This window comes from Ochotona curzoniae, unplaced genomic scaffold (genome assembly GCF_017591425.1).
Source record: "Ochotona curzoniae isolate NIBS_2020 unplaced genomic scaffold, NIBS_Ocur_1.0 scaffold_4701, whole genome shotgun sequence".
Classification (NCBI taxonomy): Eukaryota; Metazoa; Chordata; class Mammalia; order Lagomorpha; family Ochotonidae; genus Ochotona; species Ochotona curzoniae.
In genome coordinates, this window is record NW_024467122.1 from 1,807,534 (window position 1) to 1,828,595 (window position 21,062).

Consider the following 21,062-nt stretch of genomic DNA (forward strand, 5'->3'; position numbering starts at 1 on the left):
CAAGGGCTGCCGGCACCACAGCCTGCAGCTTACCCACTTACCCACATTGGCCCTGGGATGCGCTTCATGGCTGAGCAAGTCACGGCTGGGTTTCCTTACGCCAGTCCTGACGTCTTGTATGTGTCACCTGCTCTGTCCGGCTCAGCCCTTTGCCCCGGGCTGGGAGCCATGTCACATAGAGGCTGTGAGGTGGGTGTCCCAGCAGCTGCTGCCTGTGCACAGCCCCCCTCCCTGCCATCTCCTTCCAGTGGGCCACTCTCCGGTAGGAGTCACGTGGGAATCTGGCAGAAATGCGGCCTCCCATCCAGGATATCTGGACTGGGATCCGAGCAGCTGCAGCTCCCACAGGCCCTCAGCTGGGGTGCAGGCCTGGTGTCCAGAGGTCACCTGAGGGGTGCAGGCAGGCCCCGGAGCCCTCACATCCTGCTCAAGGCCGCACCAGCTTCCGCTTCTGCCTGGCTGTGCTGGCCTTGCAGCCGCGGGCCCTGCCAAGGCTCTCCTGACCATTCCGTCCTCCCGCTCTCATCTCGGTGACCACACCGGGCTGGGCACTGCTGGCGGCTGAGGGACAGAATGCAGGATCCTGAGGCGGGCTGGGTGTGAGCAGCAGTGGGCGTCCTGGTCTCCCACAGGGGTGGTGGGGGCTAGATAACCTGCTGTGCCCCAGGTGTGCTAGCGGGAGGCCACGATGGGGCATGGAATCAGGACTTGAAGAGCTGCCCCAGACACCTGACTCCCGGCAGAGGGCACAGCCTGTCAGACACCTGACTCCAGGCAGAGGGCACAGCCTGTCGCAGTCTGCGGGAAGGACTGACTGGAGAGCTCAAGCTGTGGCCCTGGTGAGGAAAGCAGAGTCTGCGTGCTGACAGAGGCAGGAGGTGAGCACGCACACTGGGGTGCCCAGGGGCCGGAGGCTCTGGTTGGAGGTAACCACACACACCGGGGGGCCCGGGGGCAGGAGGCCCTGGTCGGAGGTGAGCACGCACACTGGGGGGGTCCCAGGGGGCAGGAGGCGCTAGTCAGAAGTGAGCATGCACATTGGGGGGCCCATGGGGCAGAAGGCACTGATCAGAGGTGACCAACACATTGTGGGCCCAAGGAGCAGAAGCACCTCTTCTGACTTTCCCTGAGGCCTGGAGGCCAGGAGGCCAGGAGGCCTGGAGGCCTGGAGGCCAGGAGGCCAGGAGGCCAGGAGGCCAGGTCCAGCTTGGCCTCTGTCCTTGGCTGGGAGATGGCCACTTCTCCCGCATGTGCCTCTGGGCCCTAATCTACACTTACGAGGACAAACAGATAATATGAGGGCCACCTAAGTGACTCATTTCACCACAGTCACTTTTTAAAAATTGAATGTATTTAGAGGCAGAGCGAGAGGGAAATGAGCAATGAACCCCTAGGCACTGGGTCCCTCACCCACTGCCCATGGCTGTGGACGGTCTGCAGCAGGGGCCCAGTTATGCCCTCCAGGGCCCCACGTGGAGCCTGCTCTCTGCCTGGCTTTTCTCTTGCATGTTTCCAGCACACTGACTGGGAACCCTCCACCCTGCATGGTCGGTTCTGAAGCTAAGGCCCAGGCCCAGGTGTGGCAGGCAAGCCTGGTGTCTGCCTGCCGGGCCAGGAGTGCTGGGGTCACCTCCTGCTGAGCTTGACCCAGCGTTGTAGAGGCTAACAGCCTGTTTGGACACGGACAGGAGGCAGCCCAGGACGGCCACCACGTGCACCGTGCTGCCCCGTTCTTTGCCTCACATCTAATTGCCCGCACAGAGGACTCCCTCGGGGCCTGCTTCCTGCAGTACTCCAGGCTCCGCACAGGTTCTGCTTCTCCACCTGGATTCTGGACTCCCCATTTTTTAAATTGCATCTACACCTATGTCTCCCCTTTGCATGTCTCTGTTGAGCTTCAGGACATATTCCAATTAGGAGGGGTAATTTAAACTAGGGAGCTGTGAATAGAGGAACCAGCACCCAGAGGCTCCTGCTGGAGGCATACGGATCAGCCTGATTGGCAGAGGGCGTGGGAACAGGGAGCACTCAGAAAACCAGCTAGACCTCAGCCCAGATGTCAGGGGCAAGCCAAGGAGGCTGGCCAGCCACAGCGCGGTCCTTGCCTGGACTCAGTATGTGACGAGAGTACTCGCAGGAGAGAGAAAAAAAGGAAGAGAAGCCGTGACGCCCCGGGGGAGAGTCTAAGCATCTATTTTCCACCCCAGCGACAATCAGAAATTATTCTTTGCATTTCCTTTTGCACGCCGTGTCTGTCCGCGCAGGGAACTGGAGCTGGCAGAAGACAGCACACGTGAATCAGCGACAGCAGGTTCTCATTGAGGATTACACTGAGGCTGCTTGCTGCAGAATCTGGCCATGGCCTGGTGACACTGCAGCCACTGTCACCCTGTCCTCTGTGAGGGCAATGGTAGCCACTTCTTTGCTCCCCAAACGAGCTGACAGAGGGTCCTTCCCCGGGCACGCGTGTCGGGGAAGCTGTCCAAACACGAATTGCTAGGAATTTGCCCACAGCTTACTGTCAGGGATCAAAACCCAGCGTCCTTCCATCCCAGTGGCTGTGCCGGATCAGACCTCAAGGTCACACGGCTTCTCCACGTCTGGATCCTACCAGCAGTCGACAAAGTCAGGGCAGGTGCAACCAGGCCACCTGCCACCAGGGCAAGCATGGGCCTCCAGCAGAAAGGGCACTCGCCAGGCCATGGCATGTGAGGTCTCCGGCCATGTGCTGGTGGCACCTGGCATAGCCCCACCATGCTCCACGTGGCCCGGTCCCTGCAGTCTCCCCGCCCCCACTGTCAGGTCTGCTAGAGGGGCACTGCAGATCTCAGGAGGGTTAGCCCCCCACTCTAGCGGCTTGTCAGCTGCTCCCCAAAGCCACTGCAATCACGGCCACAAGTCTCCTCTGCCAGTTGAGACACACTTTATCCAGAAGTGCCAGACACAGGACCCCAAGTACTTTAGTCAGATGCACAGACAACGAGGCAGAAGGGGCATTCCCGCCACCAGGTCCCCCACCCACTAGAGGGAGCATGGAGGGAAGCAGAGGCTGGCATAGGGTGGCAGACGTTCCGGGTCACCGTCATGGCCGCCAACTCGGCCACTGAAGAAGCCCACAGCCCTGAGACGGCACCCACACTCTGGGTTCCGAGCCTGTCCCTCTCACCCTGTCCCTGGGGTAAAGGGTGAAATAGTAAATTCTAGAAAAGTCGCTGTGCACAAGGCGGGGTCGGTGATCAGGAAGTGTGGGGAGCCAAGGGGTCTGTGTGGCAGGCAGGGGAGGGGGCAGCCGCTGAGGGAGGGGTACTCGGGCCACAGCCAGCCTGGGAGGGCCAAGGTCATCTTATGTGTGTCACCTCAACGGCAGGGGGCAGGAAGTCCCCACCACTGGACTGCCTGGTCCTCTGGCGTTCTCTGACTGTTTGGGTCTGAGTGTGCGCTGCACAGTCGGGATGGTGGGAAGGGCAGGTCGGGTTGTCTAAGATTTAAGAGACAGCCCAGGTCCCTGGGGTTTCCTGGGGTCCAGAACTAGGGGTTCCCAGGGTGTGTTCCCTGGGTCCTAACCCTTCGGAAGTCCGAGGGCGGACAGTGACCACACGGGCGCTGATACGGGCGGGCCTAAGGACAGAGCCAAGGCCATGGAGCTGGCTGGGGTGGGGCCCAGGGCGCTCCCGGCCGCATCCTTCCTGCAGCCGCCGGGCCCCAGGCCGACAAGGGCGGTCTCGGCCCTCTGCTGGGGTCGCCGCGTCCGTGCGCTCATCGCGGACCCAGAGGACTTGCTTGGCCGGGCCGCGGTCCTCCCGCGCCCGCCCGCCCAGGGGTCAGTCCTCGCCCTGGTGCCCGGCTCTAGGCCCCGGCCCCACGGGGGCGCCTCACGGCCGTCTCTGCGCCCGGGATCGCCGGCGGCACCGCCATAGCGCCCGGGGGTCCCCGCGGCGCCATCTGGGGGCCGGGCACCGTGGGCCCTGCTCGGGGACCCCCGCCCTTCCTCCGCCAGGGCTCCCCAGGCCGCGCGGCCGCCCAGGGCGCTGCCTCTCCGGGCGCACGGGCGGCGGGCGGGGCGCGCGGCCGAGGCCGAGCCGGGGCCCGGAGCCGGGGCCGCGGCGGGCGGGCGGCGGCGGCGCGAGCAGCCCGGTGATTGGCACAGGCGAGCCGGAGGCGGCGGCGCGGGGCGGGCGGAGGCAGGGCGAGCGCGGCGCGAGGAGCCGGCCTCCACCCCTGCGCCCGCAGGACGGGGGCGGCCGCGCGGCCGGGCGGGGACGGCACGCAGGCTCGCGGCGCGCACCCGGCCGAGCGGCGCCGGCAGCCGGGGCGAGCGCGAGAGCGGCGGCGAAGGATGCAGGGCAAGAAGCCGGGCGGCTCGTCGGGCGGCGGCCGGAGCGGCGAGCTGCAGGGGGACGAGGCGCAGAGGAACAAGAAGAAGAAAAAGAAGGCGTCCTGCTTCTCCAACATCAAGATCTTCCTGGTGTCCGAGTGCGCCCTGATGCTGGCGCAGGGCACGGTGGGCGCCTACCTGGTGAGTGCCCGTGCCAACTCCGCCGCCGGCCCCCCGACCTGGCCCAGCCCGGGCGGTGGCGCGCCGCGGGGCCGTCCGGGGGCGCGGTGACCTCGGCCGGGCCGCGGAGGGTGGCGCGCGGTGCAGAGGCGGCCGCCGGGGCGCAGGCGGCGGGGCTGCTGGGCGGCGCGGAGCGGGCGGGACCGCGGATGCCGGCGGCGGCTCGTGCGCGCGCGCGCGGGGCCGAGGGTGCGGGGTGGGGAGTCGGGGGAGAGCGGCGGCGGGCCGGGAAAGCTGTCCTCTCGCTCACATCACCCGCGCCCGCGGGACAGCGAGCCGGCGGGTGAGTTGGGGAGCCTGCTTGGTGAGGGCATCGCGGGTTCAGGTGCCTGCGCGCGGGAGCTGAGAGGGGCGCTTGCCTCCTCCGTCTGAGCAGGGGCACTGGCGGGGCGGGGGACCGTGCTGCCACCCCCCACTTAGCCCCGGATGCTAAAGCTTATGGGACAAAGTTAGGGCACCTGGCTGAGGCTGGGAGTTCCTGAGCGTGCTCTTTTTGACTCCTTCCTGGCTTGCTCTGGTGCCCACCAGGGGGTTACATCGTGTTGTGGGAAATGCCTCTGTGTTTGCTGCCCTTACGAGGGGCAGTGAGGCTGGGCAGGCCCCTGGGTGCGCTGCCTTGGGAGAAGCAGCTGGCATGACTCAGCACCACCAAGTTCTTGCTTGGCCACGTCCCTGTCCCTGCGGGGGTCGCCCAGAGCGCCCCTGGGACCCCGGTCCGGTCCTGCCTCCTGAGAACAGAGTTTCGTTGTGAACTTGTTTCTTGGCTGCTGACCGGAAGCTGAGTCCAATGGCACGGACAGGTGCTGATTGAGCCAGTTTGTTGGGGCAAGATTTCGGCTGCTGGATTAGCACCACGGGCAGGTGTCTGGGCCCCTCTCCTTGTGAGGACAGCTGCACAGCTCGCAGTGGAGACTGGCTGTGCGTGCGCTGGGCCAGGTTGTTAAGGAAGCGGCCGGTGGAGGGTCTCCACAGCAGCTCTTTGCCGGCAGGACAGACCCCAAGGCATGGAAAGTCAGAGGCTTGTCTTGCATCATCCGCACCACCTTGTACTTCTCTGCCTTGAACACTGGAGGCCCGTGAGCCACACGCGTGCGGGGGCCTGGTGTGCAGGTGCCCTGCTCGGACCGCCTTTGTCCCCAGGGAAAGCGACGGTGCAGCTGCTGTCTGTGGACTAAGGAGTTCTGGTCTACGAGAGCATCTGTTGGGGGACAGGTTTTCAGAGCCTCCTCGGTGGGGGTGTGAATGTCAAAGCATTTAAATGGATGTGTGTTTGCTCAGATGCGAGCGTGGCATGCTGTAGAACGTTGGTCGGTCTGTCTTGTGTGCGGGCACAGCAGGTCATAGCTACTGTGTGTGTGTGACTGAGTGTGTGTGGATTCCCGTGTGCGTGATGGCCTCCAGCCGATGGTGTTCAGTGTGCTGTTTCATGTGTGGCCACAGCAGCAGAACTTTCAGGATGCTAACGGCGCAGGTTGCAGACGGGCAGGAAGTGTGTGGCTCAGTGCCCGAGAGTGTTCCTGTGCTGAGTAGCTACCCCGGGGTGGGATTCTGGTGGCAGGGAGGTTTGGGGGACTCATCCCACCTGCTGGTGGCCTCCTGGCACGTGCAGCCTGGCTAGGAACAACCTGATGGGGTGGGGTAGGGTAACCGGAGCCCACAGGTGACGGCAGCGAGCAGCTGGAGGCCCAGGAGAGCCGATGCGCAGGCAGACGTCCTCGGGGCTGCGTTCCGGCCGGCTGCGTTCCAGCCTGCTGCCTCCGGCTGCCCTAGGCATTGGAGCCTCCTGAAAATGGATCGTCAGCCTGCCCTGCCCAGGCCGTGCTCCTGGGGCATCCCTTCTCCACACCAGGGTTCTTGCCATCTGTTGCCTGGGAGGGGGGAGAAAGTGCACCCAGGGCCTGGGAGTGGGTCACGGCCCTGTGGGTTGCTGGAGACTGTAGGGGACACTGGCTTCCTTTTGATGTTTTGTGGTCCTAGGAAACCCAAGATCCTGTGTCTGCAGGTGTGCCCCCAGCAGCCCACTATCCTGTCTGCAGGCAGGGCTTACGCACCACACCTGTGCTGCTTTTGCTGGGGAGGAGGAGGGTCCCTGGCTGGCTGTGTGCTGACGGCAGCTGCTGTTTGATTCCCAGGTCCCTTTCTTAGCTCGTGTCCCCTGGGTCTTCTCAGGCAATGGGGGTCGCTTCAGTTTTTTTGCCCCTTTTCTTTGGGAGAGTTGCTGTTCGTCCCAGTGACCCCGAGGCAGCCTCAAAGATGCCGGTGTCTGCCCTTACGGGGACTAAACGGGGGAAACTTGGGGCAACTCCAGGCCAGCAGCGTTGGCCAAGGCCGAGCACCTGTGACTTCGGGCGTGCGTGGGTGCTCGGGCTTCCGAGATGTGCTCAGGATGGTGCTGCCGGGCTGGCAGCTGACAGGACACGGTCCTCCCGGGCTAAGCAGGGCCAGCGTGGCTCCCAAACTGGGCACTTTGTGGTGCCTGCTAGGAGTCCTGTTCGGAGTAAGCAGCAGTTCTGGCTTCTCACTAACGCCTGGTCAGCACGATGGCCGTTGCCCAGCTGTCCTCCAGTTGGGTCTTTGCTTGGCTGAGCCGACCCCTCTGGACCGAGGGAATGCCAGCCTCTGTCCCCCATTGTTGGGAGCGAGTGCACTGCTGTGCGTGTGGTGCCCATCACGGAGGCCTCGTGGAAGGCTGTGTGGGGGTCCCGTGTTACTCCATTGCAACGGACAAGGCTGCCCCCAGGAAGTAAGAGTCCGCGACCCCCGGCGGTGGCTGACAAAGCCATCTGGCCCCTCAGTGGCACCAGGCGAGCCTGAGGTGGTGTTGACATGGTCATGGCTGGAGCGCGGTGCAGGGCACGGCTCAGCTCCACACCTGGGGTGCAGCTTGCTTGTGGTGGAGGGGCTCCCTGGCTGCTCCCCTGTTCTTGTTTGGTGGCCAGGAATCCTCACACCTGAAGAGGCTTTCCATGTGCAGCTGGGGAAAGTCTGTCGTATTAGCATGCTGAGGGAGGTGGCTGCCTTTAACTTAATCAAGTTTTTGCACATTCTTGGTTACTCAGTGACACAGCCTCCCTCATTTGCATAATTACTGCATAGCCCCAGGTAGAGAAATAAAGTCTCTCTGGCTTTCTTTTTCTCTCCTTTTTCTTTCTTACAGCTTGGTTTTAAATGCTTAGCTAATAATAATTAAAGGAAGAAATGGATTCCGAGAACTCATGTCAGTCCATTGCAAGTGGATTCTTGGTTTCTCCCAGAGCAGGAGAGGGGTTTCCTGTGCCCTGGCGGGGGAAGAAGCCCCATGGGAGGGCCTTGCCAGGGAGGACCCTTGCCATGGGACCTGCCAGGGAGGAGCATGGTGGAGGCCCTGGGTGCGGCACTGCCTGCTGCCCCCAGCATCTGCAGCTCACCTGGGCTCCTGGGACAGTGTCACAGCCATCTGTGCCATGGGCAGCAAGGTCCCCTGCCAGTGCCGTCCGTGCCGTGGGCAGCCTGAGCGTGGTTCCCTGCCAGTGCCGTCCATCCTGTGGCAGCCTGAGCATGGTCCCCTGCCAGTGCCGTCCATGCCGTGGGCAGCCTGAGCGTGGTCCCCTGCCAGTGCCGTCCATCCTGTGGCAGCCTGAGCGTAGTCCCCTCCCATTGCTGTCCGTGCCGTGGGCAGTCTGAGCGTGGTCCCCTGCCAGTGCCGTCCATGCCGTGGGCAGCCTGAGCGTGGTCCCCTGCCAGTGCCGTCCGTGCCGTGGGCAGCTTGAGCGTGGTCCCCTGCCAGTGCCGTCCATGCCGTGGGCAGCCTGAGCGTGGTCCCCGGTCAGGGGCCTCACCACAGCCTGGACTCCACCAATGTGAACACATGTGGCATGAGTGGACATGACCGAGGGGCTGTCCCAGTCCCCCGTCCTTCCCTTCTGTGTGGCTCAGGCCTGTCCTGCCTGAGGCCCGGCGTCTGTCCGTGCACGTCGTGGTGCGGGCTGTGGATGGCTGAGTTTGGTGCAGAGCTAGAGGACGCTGATGTGGCCATCTGACTGGGCGATGTGCGCGTGGGGTCCCCAGGCATCTCCCCAACACGGGGCACCTGTGGGCCAGCCTGACAGTGTCCTCGGCTTGCTGCTTAGTCCTGGATCTACTCTCTGCCTACACACATGGCCAATAGGACAGGTGGCACGTGGGAGCTGGCATGGCTCAGACCTTGTATTTTATAGGACCCAGGTCCTGTGTGTTGGTGGGGAGGGCGGTACAGTGGCTAAGCTCCCTGTGTCCTGCCTCTGCCGGCTATGTGCCCTTGCGTTGCTTCCCTGCCCTCTCTGTGTCTGTTTCCCACTTGTGGGAAGTCACAGTGGTGCCTGCATTGGTATTGCCAGGAGGATCCCCTGAGCGGTGCCCATGGAGCTGCCCCGGGCACCGGCTGTGGTTCCCTAGCTCTGTGGAGCCAGGCATCCTGGCGCTGAGGGTGAGTGAGCATGCCCAGGCCGTGGAGTGGATTCTGATTTGCAACCTGTAGTGCATGGGCATTTGTCTGGAGCTGAGGCCTCCGTGGGCACCCAGGCAGCAGCACCCATCGCCAGGCTGTGGTCCTACTCGTATCAGAAGTTGTGGGTGGGGCTGTTCCTGCTGAACTTCCCCGGGGTCGGGCAGGGTGGCTGCTGGGGGTGACAGACCTCCAAGGCCTGAACACTGGGGCTGTGTTTGGCCACATCTGGGTGTGGGCATGCGGCTTTGGCCAGAAGGGCAGGGTTGTGGCATCTGAGGGTCCCCAGAGGATGCAGGCTGGATGGAGTGCCACCCTCCAGGTTGCCTGTGGCCTGTGCCCTCAGCTGTATCTGGCAGCATGTTGCCTTGGGTCCTCTCACTGTCCCACATGCACCTTGACCTATGTCTGGGTTCTGGGGAGCCCTTGTCACGGGCACTGGAGCAGGAAGAGAGGGCGGCTCTGGCCAGTGGGTTGGTGGTAGAGGGCACCTTGGCTCAGAGGTGGGGTTTGCATTCAAGCATCCCAGCTTCCTGGGAGAGTGAGAGAAAGATTCCCCAAGGAGAGCGTGGAGTGCCCAGGCCTGGCTCTGGTGACTCCATGGCCGTCCTGGCCCTGGGTAGGTGGCAGGCTCAGCACCTGCTGCCTTCTCCCCTGTGGAACCCAGGGCTGGTCCAGGGCCTGGGAGTGCAGCTCTGTAAGCCATCACTGAGCCTGCACCTCTGCTTGACGTTCCAGATGCCTGTGAGTGCCAGCAGCAGGCGGGAGCCCTGATGTCTCTGTGGCCTCCCCAGCGTCCCATGGTGCAGCCAGCATAAGCAGGCAGGGGCTGCTTGTAGCGCAAGAACAGGCGAGGAGAGAGAAGGGACAGTCCTGGGTCACTGCCTGCACCTCCCATGAGGACTTGACGATGATGGATGCTCCTCTGCTCCCATGATCCACCTGTTGCAGCCTGGTCCCTACGCCTCCCTCCAGACGGCTGGGACATCTGCCTGGACTTCTGTGTCCCTCTCCTCAGGACAGGGCTGCTCCTGCTCTCCCAGGCCAGTGTTGGGCGGGTGGGGACGGGATGCACCATGGCGGAGGCCAGCAGGCAGGGCCTAGAGGTTCGCCCTGCATTGATTACATAAGCCATGGAATCCTGCTCCTGACACCTCCGGTTTGCTCTGCTGAGAGCTGCCCTAATGAAGGTGGACGTTCTCGCTGCACAGACCCGAACATTCTCATTACGTAAGATTCAATTATCGTGGTCCAGCCTGGGAGAGAAAGGCCGGTGCCGACAGTTGATCCTTGGGGTCTGAGGGAGCTGGAACCACGGCTCTTCTGGCCTTGGGCGGGCAGTAGGGTCAGTGCCCGTTGCCCTTTCCCTGGGAGTCTGGGCTGGTCAGGGCATGAGGACTGCAGCTGAGTGCCACCGCTGGCTGTCCCATCTCCCAAGGTCTGCCGTGGCGTGGCCCTGGGAACCTGCTGTGCACTGTGTGGCAACATGCACAGCTCTGGGATTCCCAGCCACTTCCTGCCCTGTGGGTAAGGAGCTTGTTTTTTGGCTCACTTAGGACTGGGGAGAAAAGACAAGGGTGTGACACGTGCTGAAGTGGATTCAGAGGAGCTTCCGACAGGCCTGCCTGTGACCTTAGGCAATAACTGCAGGTGAAACACCTGCCAGTGGCCATGCTGCTTCTCAGCTGACCAAGAAGGGTGTCTTAATAACCAAAAGCATGAGTTCACACCTTCCTTTTCCTCTTGCCAAGCTACAGAGCCGCACACAAATCAGAAAGTTGGCCAACAGCCCGGCGGCTCGCAGCTGGTGGCAGCAGGGGGTGACCGCCTTGCAGGGCCCTGGGTAGCTGGGCTGGGTCCTGATGCAGTCCTGGGGAACATTGCGGAGGTGGCCGGGCAGGAGGTGGTGTGAACACCAGGCCTGTTGTCTCTCTGTGTTCCCAGAGGACCCAACTCTTGGGTCGCATTAAACGTAAGCTTGGAGCATCCCTGCTTGGTTGGGCACCTCACTGGGCAGCTGCTCCCCTCAGAGCCCGCCTCAAGCAGCAGGTGAGGCGTCAGGAGGTGTCCACCACTTCCAGCTGTATTGTTGGTAGTTATGGTTAGGAAGAGGCCTAAGTAAAAGCAGAGTTTTGGTGAATTCTGAAAGAAAATCACCATTTTCCCTCACTCCCCTTTATGGCATCCCTCCTGTTTGTAAAATAGTTTCCACATTTCTTGGAAGGCACATTCCTCTCTTTAATCTATAAAAGATCAAAACACGTGTATTTATACACACTCACCTTCCAGCTGCTGGGTCACTCACCGCGATGGCTGTACTAGCCAGGGCCGAGCCTGGCCCAAGTCAGGAGCCCAGAACTCTGTCCTGGACTCCCATGTGGGAGCAGGGGCCCAGTGCCTGGGCCGTCTTCTCCTGTTCTCCCGGGTGCATCAGCGGGGAGCTGGACAGGAAGTGGAGCAGCCGGCTGTGGCACGTCTGGGTGCGCTGCTCGCTCAGCCCTGTCACCAACTGCCTGCCAGCATAGCCCCTGGGAGGCAGGGGTGGCAGCCTGGGGAGTCGGGTTCCAGCCACCGTCCTGGGAGCCCTGGTGGAGAGGGGTTCTGCCTCCTTCAGCGAGGAGAGAGCTGGTGGGGCTGCGGAGGCACAGTGCCTTGGTCTCAGAGGTCCATGGCCCCCATCAGCACACACTGGGCGGCAGCCCCGTGGTCTCCCACCCCCATGTGCCTCATCAGCACACACTGGTCTCCCACCCCCATGGGCCCCATCAGCACACACTGGGCGGCAGCCCCGTGGTCTCCCACCCTCCATGTCTCCCATCAGCACACACTGGTCTCCCACCCCTTGTGGGCCCCATCAGCACACACTGGGTGGGAGCCCCATGGTCTCTCAGCCCTCCATGTCCTGTATCAGCACATGCTTGGAGACAGCCTCATGGTCTCCAATTCCTGGAATCCAGTGGTGGCCTCAATGCTTGCCCACCCCGGCCCTGCCCCATGACCTCATCATCACCTGCTGGTTGTCACTGAGCCTTGCTCCCACGTGTGGCCCCCCATACCAGGGCTGGGCCCTCCGACCTCAGCATGTCTCCCCCTGGGATGAGAAGCAACACAGAGTCCAGCAGTGGTCAGAGGGTGCCGAGGCAAGGGCAGGCTGTGTTCCTGCGTGGTTGGGTGGGATGGCGTCCCTCCTCGGGGCTAGGGGCCGGGCTTTGTAGACACTCTGATTGCCTAAGAAAGGTGGCCGGTTTCTCCTGGGGTGCTGGCGGCCAGCCTCCCAGGACTGCGGCCACTGGGGTTACTGCAGGTTTGCAAGGCCCTTTCTCGTTCTGGAGCTCCAGTCATGGCGTCTGACACAAGGAAACCAAACCTTGACCTGTATCAGCTGGGCGTTCCCTGCACCTGTGTCCTGTGCAACCCACGCCCCCATCCAGGAGTCCTTGGCACTCTGCAGGCCAACCAGACTCCCCTGCAGGCAACCCCGGCCTGCCTAGTGATCCTGGACGTGACCCTGTCACTATGCACTCGATGCCCTGGCCAGCTGAGGACTGGGCACCTCACTCAGTCCGCCTTGGTGGGGTAGCAGGGGGGACTGGGGGTGTCAGGAGTCTCGCATTCTCAGCACAGATGTCTTTAAAGTGTCGGCCGGTCTGTGCCAGACTAATTAACTTTGACAACTTCCTGTTCCTGGCCTTGGTAGTGGGGAGACGGCCACTTGAGATCCTAATAATGACTCATTGCACAGACGGCGCCAGGCCCAGCCAGGCAGCGGCCAGCCCCTGGAAGCACAATGACCGTGTCCAGGTCAGGCCTGGCAGCGCAGTGTCTCTGTCCAGGTCAGGCCTGGCAGCGCAGTGTTCCTGTCCAGGTCAGGCCTGGCAGTGCAGTGTCCCTGTGAAGGCCAGGCCTGGCAGCGGCTGGGCCCCTGGAAGCGCAGCGCTGGGACAGCTGTCTGGGGTGAAGTGTCAGGTGCTGGCTCAGCTCTTGGGGGGGGACTGGGGGACTGTAGAGAAGGGGCAGGCTGGGGAATCCCAGGCACTCCATCAGGAGCATGTCCAGGCTGCACTCCAGCGAGCAGTGTGAGGACTGCCCGCACCTCTCTTGGCAAGACTCATCCCCCTGCACCTGCTTTGAAGTGGGGTGACCAGCCGGGCAGCTTCGATGCAGCCAGGAGCAGTATGGCTGCCCACTGCAGGGTGTGGCTTGGCGGGCCCTGGATGCCTGACGTCCTGAGCTGGGGGCTAGCGGGAGGCGAGGATGGACTGGGGACATGGGGGCCTTCCGGGTACTGAACTTCCTTTCTGTTATCTGCAGACTCTGTTCCTGCAGGCAGAGCTGGTGTGCATGGCCTTGGATGTATCCACTCTGGGTGACTCCTGGCTGGTACTGGAAGGAGCTATGTTCACACCCAGATGTCCGAGCAGGGAGTGGGCCTGTGGCTTACAGTGCAACAGTTGGGCGGGCGCCACGAACACCTCCCCTTGCACTCGGCCTGGCTGCTGCGGGGAGGCGCCATTCGCGGCCTCAGCTTGGAGGGGGAGGCGGCCCCTGCGTGGCCCAGCTGGGCTTCCCCTGGGCTGTGCAGTCAGGCCAGGAAGCTGCCCGCCCATCGCTGCTTCCTGCCAGCAGTGTACATCTAGGGGTCGCCTGCTAACCTGAGCTTGTGGCTTCCTTTCTTCCTGTAGACAGCACAGTTGTGTTTGTTGCAGGAGTGTGTGTGTGTGTGTGTGTGTGTGTGTGTGTGGCAATTTGGAAAACACAGGAAAGCGTGCCATATCTAAGAATCCCCACCGCCCGGGGGTGGGGGTAGCGGGTGGTTATGGGCCACACTTTGAGGGGGGGGTTTTCATCTCTCTGGGGCTGCCCACAGCCACAGGTGCCCAGGGACCCTGGGGTGGCCGTGGAGCTAGCCGCTGGCGTCTCTGAAGGCTGCGTCTGCTGCTTGTGGTCCCGTGTGGCTTTTCCCCTCTAGCTTGTCGCTGAGGCTGGGGTGGTGTTTACACTTGCGATGACCTTGTGGCCTGTCCACAGCACATGTCACGGCTGTGTGGAAGGATCGGTGTGACTGCATCCTGAAGGTCACAGCCACTCCTCGGGGACATCAGGTGTCCTTCCCCGAGGTCACCGTGTAAAGGACATCTTACGATTTCCAGAAGAATCAAATAGAGCAGGTTTAAAAAATCCCAAGTGCTCCCTTCAGAGCTCACCGTGACTGACCCTGGGAGTGAGAGCGAAAATGAACTGCCTGCTGCTGTCTGCTCCGTGCCCACTGTGCCAGTTAGCTCCCTGCTGGGTGGGGAAGGCCAGTGATGTCCACCTGGTAAGGGGCTGGGCATGTCCAGACTCGAGCCCCAGAACAGGATGCCAGTTTCAGACTCCTGCTCAGGCGAGCCGACCTCCCCAGGGTGTGCACTGACAGGCATGGGGGTGTCCAGTGCTCCTGGGCAGTGGTCCTGGCGGGAGCAGGCCCCAGGGTACTGTGGGGTCCCCTAGCCAGAGCTCTCTGTTCTCTTACAGAGTCGGCGCAGGCTGGCTGCGTGGCTGTCCGCTGCACAGCCAAGGAGTGGGTCTCCTGAGCTCTCACACAGGACAGCTCGGGGCTTGTTCTCCTGGATGGCCAGTGGACCTGGAGCATCGTCCTTCGGTGTTGCACATCTGGGCTGATCTCGTAAATGAGGCGCTCTCAGAACATCAGTGGGAGATGGCACGAGGCCGAGCCACTTAGGTGCGAGACACTTGAATGTGTGGGTTTAGGACAGGCAATTTCCACGCACCCCCGGAAGGCGGTTTGTCTGCACATCGTGTTTGCTGTCTCCAACGGGTTTCAGGAGCTTGTCACTGGCTTTTCTGTGGGACCCTGAGCTGTCAGCCGTGGGACACCCGCCATCCAGATACCCGGCCCTCAGCTCTGAGGTTGTCTGTTCTGCTGTTCGTTGTTTAATTCCTGATTTATTTTGGTCTTTTCTCTGGCCAACACATTGAAAGCCTCTTTCTTTGGTTTGTTGTAGATTCCATGTCATGTGTCCATTCTCTAATGTTGATCTTTGTGCCCTGTTTATTTGTTACTTTAATGATGTGGATGCTGAGCTCTGTCTTGCTGTGTGGGGCGAGCCCCCCTCGTGGGGGCCTGGTCTGACCTGCCTGCCCCAGCGGGGGGCCTGGTCTGTCCTACCTTCCCCATCGGGGGTCCTGGTCTGTCCTGTCTGTCCCAGTGGGGGTCCTGGTCTGTCCTGCCTGTCCCAGCGGGGGTCCTGGTCTGTCCTGCCTGTCCCAGTGGGGGTCCTGGTCTGTCCTGCCTGTCCCAGTGGGGGTCCTGGCCTGGTCTGACCTGCCTGTCCCAGTGGGGGTCCTGGTCTGTCCTGCCTGCCCCAGCGGGGGGCCTGGTCTGACCTGCCTGCCCCAGCGGGGGGCCTGGTCTGTCCTGTCTGTCCCAGCGGGGGTCCTGGTCTGTCCTGCCTGTCCCAGTGGGGGTCCTGGTCTGACCTGCCTGTCCCAGCGGCCTCCAGGCTGCCTGTTTTCCATTGGCTTCTTGTCCTGGCACGTTGGCCGGGCTCTTTGTTGTGCTCAGCCTGGGGGTTCTTTTTTTTTTTTTTTTTTTTTAAAGATTTATTTTTATTATTTTTTCATTGGAAAGGCGGATATACAGAGAGAGGAGAGAGAGAGAGAGGAAGATCTTCCGTCCGATGATTCACTCCCCAAGTGAGCGCAACGGGCCGATACTATGCCGATCCGAAGCCAGGAGCCTCTTCCGGGTCTCCCGCACGGGTGCAGGTTCCCAAAGCTTTGGGCCGTCCTCCACTGCTTTCCCAGGCCACAAGCAGGGAGCTGGAAGGGAAGCGGGGCTGCCGGGATTAGAACCGGCGCCCATATGGGATCCCGGGGTTGCAAGGCGAGGACTTAACCACTTGCGCCACCGCGCCGGGCCCCAGCCTGGGGGTTCTTGACTGAAAGCCCACGTTCTCCTGCCCATGCCACCCACTGAATTCTGAAATCTGGTGTTTGGTTTCTGTATGCTTCCTGTAGCCTCAGGGCTGGCCGCCTGGCAGCAGGTGCGGGGTGCCAGGTGCTGCATCCATGTGGGCTTGGCAACTGTTGCTTCTAGGATTAAAAAAAAAAAATCAGGCGTGCTGCAGACAGGAGTGGAAACTCGGGCTGGGCCTCCCAGGCGGGCAGCTGGGCCACTTGGGCTGGGCCTCCCAGGCGGGCGGCTGGGCCACTCGGGCTGTCAGCTGCTGCCCAGGATGTGGAGCAGCAGGAACTGGGCTTGGGAGTGGAGCAAGGCCCTGAGCCCGGGTGCCCCAGTGGGAATGGGCTGCGCACGTCCCAGCCTAGCCCCTAGTGAGTGCCCCTCGGGTCTGTCTCCCCAAGTGGGGCACCCACAGTGCCTTCCGGACAGTGTTCTCTGGCCTCGGGTGAGCCCGGCCACCAGCAGCCACATGGGTGCTACCAGGCCTTCGAATGTCTTGCTCCCAGCGGTGCTGGGGGTTCAGGATACGGCTCTGGAGAGGGAGTAGTTCCAGCAGGTCAAGGTAGTGGAGGACCACAGGCCAAGTGCACTGGGCATGGGTCCTTTTGCGTTCCCTGCTGTAGTCAGGAAGACTGCGGGAACGCTAAACCCCTGGGAAGGGAGCTGTGGGCTGCACTGTCCCCTGGCCCAGGTCCCCAGCTGGAAGCTGCCAGTCTCAGTGAAATCCCACCGTGCTGTCTGTCCTTGGGGTCTGTTTGTTCCTGCCCAGAGGTCTCAGGTGTGGACTTGACCGTTTCTGTCCCAGCAGGAGCTTCCCCACTGTCTCCTAGTCAGGATTGGTGAGCGCCCACCACCTCTGTGGGCTGTGTGTCTCCTGGGGTGTCGCCCTGTTCCTCTCCCTGCAGGTGTCGTGGGTTCGAAGCCTTGCACTCGGCTTCCTTCAGTGGGCAGTTGTGGCTAGTGACCCTGGCGGAAGGGCTGTGCCCGCTGCAGGCTTGTTCTGGGGGGCCGGGTGGGCTGTGCCCGCTGCAGGCTTGTTCTGGGGAGCCAGGATTGCTACGTGACTTCTGCTGGAAGGTTCTTGTTGCTGAGCGAAGCTGAGTGAGGCTTTCGTGTCTGGTACTGTGGCCTGGCCCCGCGGAGGGTGGTAGGCAGCCCGCAGCTGGTGTTTGCGTGTGGAGTTTTGCTTCCCCAGTGGTTCTCACAGGCTTGTTCTTTCTGCAAGAGGACGCTGACAGAGGGTCAGTCACAGCACAGCCCTGCTGAGCAAGGGTGGACATGCTGTATGTAGATCCTGGATGCCAGCAGTCTAATTTAGGGCTCGCACCATCCCGGGACTTAACACCACGTGCTGAGCTGCCACGTGGAGCCTTAGCAGCCCCTTCCAGGCCTGGCCTCTGGCCACAGGCGAGGCCCAGGGGTGACAGTGGCCTTGGTCGTCAGGTGAGATCTGGGGGTACATGACAGCAGATGAATCTCCCCCAGGCTGTGGGCATGGTGTTAGCGCTCAGACCCAAGTCTGTTCCCCAGGTACCTCATTGTTTATTCACAGAAATCCCCAACTCTAAACGCCAGCTGCTGTCCAGGGGGACCAGGCCCCAGGCACATGGACCAGAGCTGATCGGCCTGCGAGTCCGTGCAGCAGGGAAGGAGCAGGCCCAGTGGGGCACGGTTGATCTGGGCTGGTGCTGCAGGAGTCGGGCCTGGCCTTCCCCAAAGTCCCTTGGCCTCGGAGAGCTCATGCCAAGTGGGGGCCCCAGGCGGTGCCCAAACTCAGCAGAGGGAGAGACCGGGGTCTGCCCCTGCCCCACACTTCTGCATCTGACAGTGGGGCTTCTCCCGTGTGGTCACCTGCCCAGCGACCATCCCACGCTCCCCTCTTCCCTCAGTGGGAGCGGCTCCCTGATGAGTGTCTCGTGCCCTTTAAAATTATATTTAAGATTATTTGAAAGATACATTGTCACCTAATCTTCTGTCTGCTGGTTCTTGGGAGTGCTTCCTGCTGCAGTGTCAGGGCAGGTGGGAACAGGTGTGTGTCTGCTGGGCTGTGTCCCTCGGGGACTTCCCTGTCCCCACCCAGGCTTTTCCAGCTGTGCCGGCCCCATTCTGCAGGGGCCTTCACCCTGTGGACGCTGAGCTGCAGTCTGGGTTACTGTGGTTACTGTACCTTTAACGCGGCAGGCAGGTGCTGGATCCTGAGGAGGCTGGCTTGGATTCGCCTCTCCCATTCACGGAGCGCGTGGTCTGCCTGGCTGTGGGTATGTGGGCGGTACACACTGTCTCTCCGGCTCTGTGGAGGCGGCAGTGGCAGCCCCGTTGTGTGTCTCAGCGTCGGGGACTCAGCTGCGCCTGTGGTACAAAACCCCTGTCCCCCGTCCTTCCTGCCTTGCTCAGCTGGGCGTCTTGGGCCGAGTGCCCCCATGGCTGGTGGCCTTGCCTTTTCTGGGGTCAGGCCTGCCAGTTAAGAACTTGGCCTTGACGCCAGGCTGCTAGAATGGCAGCCCCCATCTTGCCGATGTCCGTGACTGGGGCGGGTCCTCCAGTCCGCTGCCTCCTCACGCATCGCAGGGCTGCTGATGCCCCCGTGCACCCCGGGGGCCACACGCTGATGTCACGATGGCCCCTGCCCTCATCCATGGGGGCTATTCCTGGGGCTGTCCTTGCTTGGGAACTTTAGTTGTAACCCACAGTGGAGAAACGTGGGTGTGACTGACAAGGCGGAAGTGACCGTGCAGCAGGGACAGTGGTCCCAGAGCTGGGCCTGGCCACTGACAGCTGTGGGCCCTGGAACACAGCCACGAGGCTTGCTTTGTTCCATACGCATGTGACAGAGACCGTGTGGTGAGCCGAAGGGCCGGCAGGGCCTAAAATAGCCACTGCGTGGCCCTTGACAGAGAGCTTGCTGACCTCTGCGCTCGAGTCTTGGAGAGTTCAGATCTCTGCTCCAGGTCTCCCAGACACAGTGCCGTGTCCTGTGCAGCTCCTGCCTTCCGTTTGTCGCTTCCGGGCCACACGTCCCATGCTGTTCCGTCTTCAGCTGAGCCTGTTGTCCAGGACAGCCCTGCCCGCAGGCCCTAGGTCTCTGTGATCCACGGCACAGTGTGCGGGAGCCATCAGCCCCAGGACTCCTAGTTGCTGAGCCCAGCAGGCCCGCACGAGCCTGTGGTACAGGTGGCTGTGACCATGATGTGGCCGGGCACAGCAGCCATCCCACCCGCCCTGCTCTGTCCTCAAACTCGACTCTAAGCTTGTGTCATCCCCGCTGTCCCCTGGTGGCAGGTCTCCTGTGGTACCTGTATGGCGGCACGTGCTCACCACACGGGGCCTGAAGCAGGAGGGCCTCACAGGGCAGGGCCTTTTCTGGAAAGCCTGCTGGCTGTTCCTCAGGCTCGGCAGCAGTGGAGTCGCTGGCCATGCCCTGGTGCTGCCAGCTCCTCTGTAAGGAGCAGCTGCCAGCGTGCATCCTGGCATGGACGCTGGTCACAGAGCTGGTCCCCATCAGCCGTGTCAGTGCCATGCAGACCAGCTGTGCTGCTCGTAAGAGCTTTCCGGACGAGCAGGCCCACGGGCAGCGGGCAGCCCAGTGTCCGGTGGGGCCACCATGTGCCAAGAGCTGGGTCTCCCTTCCCCCGGACTCCTAGTTGTGTGCCTTGGTGCAGAGGTGCCACCCCTGACCTGCCCCGGGCTGTGCTCACTCTCTCACTCAGCCTGCCTTGTTTTCTCCAAGCTGCCATCTGCATGTCCACTTGGAAGTACACTCGTTACCACGGAAACACTGATGACATGGGTGGGGGCAAAGGTTAGTCTCACACACAAGGGCAACATGAAATCCTTGTACCTAGAGGCTGGAGATTCAGATGGTGCTCTGTCCGGATGAGGCCTCACCCCAGTGCAGCGATGCCCTGGCTGGGGTAGGCTGGGTCCCTGTTCAGGCCCCAGTGCAGTGGCACCCTGGCAGGGGTAGGCTGGGTCCCTGTTCAGGCCCCAGTGCAGTGACACCCTGGCTGGGGTAGGCTGGGTGCCTGTCCTCAGGCCCGTCACCCCAGGTGCAGTGACACTCTGACCGGGTCCTTGTCCTTGAGGCCTGGTCACCCCAGGTGCAGTGATGCCCTGGCCAGGCCCCTGTGCTCAGGCTCCAGTGTGGCAACCCTCTGTTGATTCTCTCCCTAAGCGGCCACAATGGCTGGAGCTGCGCTGATCTGAGGCCAGGATCCTGGAACCTCTTCTGGGTCTCTCATGCACGTGCAGGGTCCCAAGGCTTTGGGCTGTCCTCAACTGCTTTCCCAGGCCACAAGCAGGGAGCTGGATTGGAAATGGAGCTACTGGAACATGAACCAGTGCCCACATGGGATTCCAGAGTGTGCAAGGTGAGAACTTGAGCTGCTAGGCTAGTGCACCAGGTCCGAGCCTGGGCTTTGGTTTTCAGCCTTCCCAAACACAGAGGTGTGGTGTCCTCAAGGTGCTGCCTCCTAAGGGCTCCAGGCATTGCAGCTGCCTGTGCGAGGAGCTGTGCTGCTGCTGCTGTCGGAAGCAGCATGGTATTTGTCATCTCCCTGGGTCAAGCCGAGCAGGTCCTGGCAGCACCTGCACAAGCCCACAGGCTCTTCCGCCCCTTGCGGGTGCCGGGCTGCGGTTGTGACGCAATGACCGCCCTGGGATGCCGCACAGAGCACGCGGCCAGAGGCACATGTGGTCTCCAGCGGGGTGGGTATCGGAAGCCATGCCCGAGTATTGACTCTGCTGCCCGTTGCAGCTCTTGCTGGTGGCATGTGCCTGGGGAGGCAGTGGGTCCCAGGTCCCTGCCAGCCACACTGGAGGCTTGGGTAAAGTTTCTGCTTTCTTGCTTCCACCTGGCCCAGCCCTGGCTGTCGAGGGCATCTGGAAGGTGAATCAGTGGATGGAAATTTCCCTGTCACGTCGTTTCGGAGAGAATGAAAATGGATGTAAAACCCAGTCATGTTAAATGAAGCAAGTGTTACCCCTGTGGCACCGCATGGGGCAGCTACATGAGGGCAGCGGCCATGTCTAACTCAGGTCTCGGTTCTTGTGGATTAATCCATTTAACCCTTTCAGAGTGTGGC

At 62.1% G+C, this 21,062-nt stretch overlaps 1 protein-coding gene across 3 annotated transcripts in view; it reads left to right on the plus strand.

The window, feature by feature from the left end:
- Positions 1-4,186: 4,186 nt before the first annotated feature.
- The window catches only part of SLCO3A1 (solute carrier organic anion transporter family member 3A1), a 115,614-nt gene continuing 98,738 nt past the window's right edge, over positions 4,187-21,062 (plus strand). Inside the window, exon 1 of one of the 3 annotated variants that reach the window (XM_040968810.1) lies at positions 4,187-4,516. In XM_040968810.1, the coding sequence (XP_040824744.1) occupies positions 4,337-4,516 (180 nt within the window). In that variant the 5' untranslated portion in view covers positions 4,187-4,336. The remainder of the gene's footprint in view (positions 4,517-21,062) is intronic. The other 2 variants (XM_040968812.1, XM_040968811.1) reach the window with 2 other exon arrangements.